General features: G+C 56.8%; 2 protein-coding genes across 2 annotated transcripts; both read right to left on the reverse strand.

The window, feature by feature from the left end:
* Positions 1–577: 577 nt before the first annotated feature.
* Positions 578–1,643, reverse strand: VDBG_03012 (chitin synthase export chaperone; the record flags this gene model as incomplete). Its single annotated transcript, XM_003006827.1, has 4 exons — positions 578–1,126; positions 1,182–1,275; positions 1,338–1,555; positions 1,614–1,643. 4 exons carry the CDS (start codon positions 1,641–1,643, stop codon positions 578–580), a joined length of 891 nt encoding a protein of 296 aa, XP_003006873.1.
* A 2,136-nt stretch (positions 1,644–3,779) lies between these two features.
* Positions 3,780–4,184, reverse strand: VDBG_03013 (predicted protein; the record flags this gene model as incomplete). Its single annotated transcript, XM_003006828.1, has 1 exon — positions 3,780–4,184. One exon carries the CDS (start codon positions 4,182–4,184, stop codon positions 3,780–3,782), a length of 405 nt encoding a protein of 134 aa, XP_003006874.1.
* Between the last annotated feature and the right edge of the window lie 1,869 nt (positions 4,185–6,053).

Below are 6,053 nucleotides of genomic sequence, written 5' to 3' on the forward strand. Positions count from 1 at the left end.
CCTTGCACACACATCCATGTCCAAAAGCCCACCCACTTTCCTCTCTCCGAGGCCCATCTCGTTTTCAAATAACCAAAACTCGTCGATCGCGGCCCATGGCAGGCGGACGCGACGACCTGCCCCAGACAGCCCCCCTTGCCTCGAGGCGTATTCCGGCCTGGGTTGGGGCGTCTCCGGCTGTATTAGAAGTACTGCCATGTGTCATATAGGAACTCTTCTTCGTTCCTTTTTTGCTCGTGAAAAACGTTGCTGTGTTTCGTGCGATCGGTTCGTTGCCGTCGTTGCGAAGAAATGAATGAGTGTGTCGAAAAATAGACAATGTCCGCCTGGCGATCCTGGAACTCCGTTTCCGTAACGTCGTGGACGGTCGTTCCCGTTTTCTGGGGCGACCTTCGAAAGGGACGTGGTTTTGTGTACATGACCAAACTGGTTTGGTTGTGGTCTTGCCCCGGTGCGCTGCTTCCCAATGCAGCATCAGCCGCAGCAGCTTCGTCTTTCAACAGGGCAGCAATGGAGCTGACCCCTTCACATCGCTGTCTGCTTGCTGACCCTCCTGCGAACATTCACCAGTCCCCGTCTAAGGGTATGCGGTGCCAACTTGCATCGGCCAGTCGTCCTCCGTGATGCTCGACCAGAAGATCCATACCATGACGACGGACAGCAGGGTGAAGAGCGTCTGGAACAGCGCGCCGTCAATGGCGCCGTTGGTGCCGTCACAAATATGCGAGCTGACGACGTAGTTGAAGACCTGGCCAAGAGCAAAGAGGACGAGAGCGGCGGTCAAATAAATCATGGGCCTCGTCTCGCCGAGGATGCGGAGGACGAGGACGGCCTCGAGTACGAAGAAGGCGACGAGGAAGATGAGCGGGACCAGCTGGTACAGGACGTAGAGGGCGATGTGGCGGTTCGGTGGTGAGTTGTAGCTGTCGTTCCAGTAGCCCGTCCACTTGAAACCAGTATCGAGGGTGATGTACAGAGTGCCACCGAAGAGAAGGACCGCTGACAGCACCATGAGACCGAGAGAAAGTGGCGTGCCGTCATCCACAATCTGGAAGCCGACGAGGGCGTTGAGCATGAGAATCCAGGTCGAGGCAATGATCAAGCCAATGTGGATGCCAGTGAAAGCCTGAGAGGGGTCAGCGGTGGGGTCCGGACCAAGTGGACTCAAGACGGCAACGTACGATGCGGACGCCGTCGGGCAGGGGAAACTCTCCAACAGTGAAGATCTCTGCGAGCGAAATAAGAATGTAGGTAGCGAGGAATATTTGCATTTCCCTGGTGCGTCAAGTCAGTCTCATGTCGCAGCAACGTGGCCGTGCCATCAGGGCTATGCGTACCTTCGCCCAACAGCTGCCTTCTTCCTCTCCGACTTGAACAAAAGGAAGGCCGAGGTCGCCATGGCGAGGGCGGCGATGATGATGGATCCGAGGTTGCCAAGCCTGCGATCCCCTCCGACAGAGATGCCGCGGAGCTCACATCCGCCCCATGGGCCAGATTGGTCGTGCGCGTCGGACAAGACATTGCAAACGGGTAACGTCGAGTCCCGGCAGAAGTTCTAGGAGGCTGTGTTAGCGGGTTGACAACCAACGAACGAGGACCTAGGTGGGACGTACGTGAAAGTTGCCAAATTGTGTGGAGCCCATTGTCAATGGTCGTGAGGGCGACGAAGGTATCGCCGTGTGCCTTGAGGAGTGATAGGCAAGGTTTTCCGGTGGTTTGCGCTCGCGAGCGGGCTGCCAGGCGTGGTCGTGACAGAGGGTGTTTCAGTTTGCTGCTCCAAGGACGGCCGCCCGATGGCCCTGGCGATTACAGGCTGGAATGCAGCGAGGATGGGGCCGTGGGTTTAGCTACTCTGCTTTTTTTGCCTTTTTTTTTTGCTTTTTCGCTTCTTTGTTTGCCCGATTTCGATGCACGTCAAGATCGGAATGCAAGACGCTTCTGGCGTGTTGGATTTGCGGTGAAGGCGCAGTGGAGGTGGTTGGTCTCAATGGTGGATCAATCGTAGGTTCGGATGCGGGCCTCCGTACGACGTGCAACTCGGAGAAGGCGTTGGAGGGGGGAATGTGCTGTGTTGTCTGGGCGGAGCAAAAGACGATGGACAAGTGTGCCCGGGAGAGAATCGTCGAGTTCGCTGCTCGATTGATGTGGGAGAGACGTGGTAGAAGAGCGGTGGGGAGGGAAGGTAGGTCGAGGGAAGTGAAGAGAGTTGGAAAGGCCGGGTCGCGAGAAAGCAAGCTGAAGCTGGCGATGGCTGTTGTTACGGTGACAGGCAAGACCAGACCAGAAACGGCGGGCGTGGGACGGGGCAGAACAGAAGGTGGATGAGTGGCTTGGGTGGGTGAGCAGCGGCGGCGAACCTGCTCCAGCGCGCGCGCGAGCGAGAGTGAGAGAGACGGGCACGATATAAGGTTGGCTCCAGCTCCAGGGCTTCCCGCCCCCCCCCCGAATGGCGGCACCCCAGGCCCCCTCCCCTGGCTGCTCGTCGCCAGATTGCCGGGGGGGTCCTGGCATGGCCAGCACTTGGCCGGCTTGGCCAGTATCCTTGCACCTGACCTAGGCCGGAACCGTGTTAGAGGGCGAAAGACAAAGGCCTTCTGACTGGTGCGTCGCAGCTCATGCGGGTCTCCAGCCAAGTAACGCGACCCTGTCATGACTGTCTCATTGGCGGGCTGTCCTGGAAGCAGGCAACCTGGGTAATTGGACAAGCGAGGCTACCCGGCCCGTACATCGTAGCGTCGACTGTGAGATTACCTTCACTTTCAACGGGCAGCAGGTCGCGCGCGAAACGGACGAGACGGAGGAGGTAGCCTGGAAAAGGGATGGGATCCGGCTGTCGAAGACGTGGTCTAAGGAAGAGGGAAGAGGGAAGAGGGAAGGGGGGGGGTCACGATGGACACCTCGAAATTGAACTCGACTGTCGAGAGAGAGCCTACTGGACAAGACAAGGACAGCAGCGTCGATCAGGACAGGCACGACCCGAGCGTCGAAGAAGATCCAAGACAGGCCCCCGAGACAGCGAGCAGGTCTTCGCGCCCGGCGACGTGTCGGTTCGTGTCGTGTTGCAGTGGAAGCGAAGCGGGCGTGCAGAGACAGTGAACCACCGGGTGCAGCGTACTTCTCTGGCAGAGAACTTGGAATACTGTCCGTTCGTCCATGCATGATGTGCTGGAGCACAGGTACATAGCATTTCGAGGAGGCTGGCGTGGGCCTGATTGGCTTCGAGCGGCCCTATGAGCGCTGTCCCTCTGCCACCCTTCGTGGCAGGCAATGCCCCTGCACTGCTACTGCGGCAATGATGCATTCATCGTGTCCGCGTCCAACAATTGGCATCGAGGAAACCCTCCCGAGTTGGCGAGTTTGATCCTCGCGAGCCCTACTCCTCCTTCCTGCCCTCCTGCCTGCCCACTATGTACGCTCATGCTGCCCCGTGGCCAGGGCGTCCGCATTTGTTTCCCGACTGTGACTAGTCATCGTCTGCCTCGGCGTCGCCGCCAAACGCCAGACGTCAAAATGTCAAACGCTCCAACGTGCCGTGCCCTTCAATCAAACCCCCCCTTCTGTCGCATCATGTCGTCAATGCTCTCTCTCTCCCTGTGCCCTCCTCCCTCATGACGTTGCTTGATGGTTCGGCAGGTCCTCCCTTTGTACACTTGGATGCTCCCTTGCGCAAGCGCTCCATCGCGACGACGCCACCTTTGTCTCGCTCCCCTCCACCACGTGTCCCAAGTTTGGCCGCCGCACGACATCACAGTGACCACTCGCGCAGACCACTAGCCACATCATCGCACAGCAGGGCTGCACGCCCAGCCCAGCATCCAAGGAACCAAGCTCCCAAATTCCTCCAGTGGCCTATTCTTACGTTTCAGGCCCCCTGTAGACAGGTTCTCCCCCCCATCTAGCAGCCATGCCCGCCCGTTCGCCGTGATCCAAGCCTGACACACCACCATCATCACCATGATCCAACCCGGGGCCTGCGCCTCACGCCCTCGCCACCGCTGAGCCACAGCCCGTCCAACGTTGTCGTCGACGCCGTCTGGGTGATCGCTGCCGTGTCTGTGGCTCTCCTCAGCTGGTCGGACTGGTCTGGAACCGGCCCTCTGACGCCCGCGTGTAACCTTGTACTTTGAATATTGGCCTCGATATAGCCCCGGTGCCGAGGCCTTCCTCTGGTCTGCCGAGGGCATGGCGATACTTTGAAGAAATGGGGTGCTGGCCGTGGCGGTGCGATGGCGGCATTGGGCCTCCACAGCCAATCCTTCACTCGTCAGAGGGCACACCCCAGACTTTGGGTGCAGTAGCTTGGGGGGCCAAGAAGACATGCACAAAAGGACGATACGATCGCTTCTATTTTTATGCCTGCACTGCGCCGCGAAGGTGGTCATGCAGGGACGACAACAGAATGTTTCTTTTGCATGCACTCGCCCTGGGTGGTGGTTTAGTGACGATGCTGAACATTCAATGTGGGTTTCTGGGCTAGATTGCCGACGAACGTGATGGCGGGTATTGCTACTGAGAAGGGATTTCTGCTCGTACCTTAAGTGCCCGGTTGCGCTTTGGTTTTGACCACGTCTTACCAGCCTGATGTGCGATCACCGTCGGCAGGCGCAGTTTGGCAGGTCCTGTCTAATCTACCTGTTGGCTGGGACGACTTTACTACGTGTTCACTGGAATGTCTGCTTCTTGGGTGTTGTCGCCCACAAAATACGACATGAAGCCTTGCGTCTGCCGCAGAGCCTTCAGAGTCAAAACGCTTGAGTAGCCCTGGAAGTCGTTGTCAAGGGTTCTGGTCCGACTGCCTCGTTTCATTGCTGGTAGAAGCATCAACGTATCTGTGACTTGGTTCTTTCTGTCTCCCGTCTTGCTAACCTCCATCTCAGAGGCAGATGAAGTATCTTGGTCATAATGTGACGTTTGTTCCGGCACAGGTCATGTCCGTTGGACGTGGATCTGCTTTCTCTAGCATCTGCTCCCCGACACAATCGTCGGCTTGCTCTCGTGTCCGCGGCCCGTTGTAGAATTGTTATGTAGAGTTGTCTGATGGCAAAAATGGTGGAAACGTTGCCACTCATGGCCAGGGGATCGCAGACATGATATCTTCACGAGCCGAGGTGCCAAATCGCGCGCTCGATTTTAACCCCTTCTTCTGGTGCTTCATCTCATGCTTCTTCACAAGCAACTTCCACTGATGCTCAACTTGGCTCGACTGCCTTCACAAGAGGAGCGAACACGTTCCATATGCCAGGTTGTCTAAAGTCACAATCGGCATGAGTAAGCGCGAAGGTGATCATCGTCTTGTTTTCCCACGTATGCAGCTAGGCTGTCCAGGTCATGCTCTCATCGAAATGTTCATTCGATGCTTCGTTGGCCATCTCAAGCTGCGACTACCCGGGACTGATAGTCGCTAACTTGTGCTTAGAGGGTGTCCCTCGACAACTGCATCGACCAGTACATGGTCACGCTCTGCTGTTCGATTTGGGAGCTGTACAGGATGGTGAAATCTTAAGTCGTGTCCTGGGTCTTTACCTCGAGAGACCTTACAACGCCTTGGTTTGCGTTCTTGTTTCTGGGAAGAAAACCGAGAGAGATGGTAATTGCTCCAATGTCAATCATATTCAAGCGTGTCGAACAGTTATCTGAGAAGCGTTGCAAAATCTGCAATGGAGCAAGGGTGGCAACGATGAAAATCGCCCGGGGGTCTTCTCGTCAAGCCACGGGGTCCGGGCCGAAAGAAATCCGTCCTTGCTTCGCCGTCCATCCATCCACCGAGGCCCAAGAGTTGAGCATGCCAAAGGCGAATGATTCGAGACGTGCAAACATAGGTTTAGACGTCGTTGATATCACAAAATTTAAGATGCATGACACCTCTTAGGATCTGTCAGAACGGTGTTTAGAGCAGAGTGAAGAGGTCTTCCACAGGGTCCGCAGGTAGTTAGAATATAGGTATGGGATAGGATACATCTGAATTCTGGCCCTCCGCAGCTTGGGGGGGCCCTCCGCAGCCTATATATACGTTCTCTCAGGACCCTTGGCCCTTAGCCAGCCCCTTAGCTTGG

The sequence above is a fragment of the Verticillium alfalfae genome, genomic scaffold (assembly GCF_000150825.1).
Source record: "Verticillium alfalfae VaMs.102 supercont1.3 genomic scaffold, whole genome shotgun sequence".
NCBI lineage: Eukaryota > Fungi > Ascomycota > Sordariomycetes > Glomerellales > Plectosphaerellaceae > Verticillium > Verticillium alfalfae.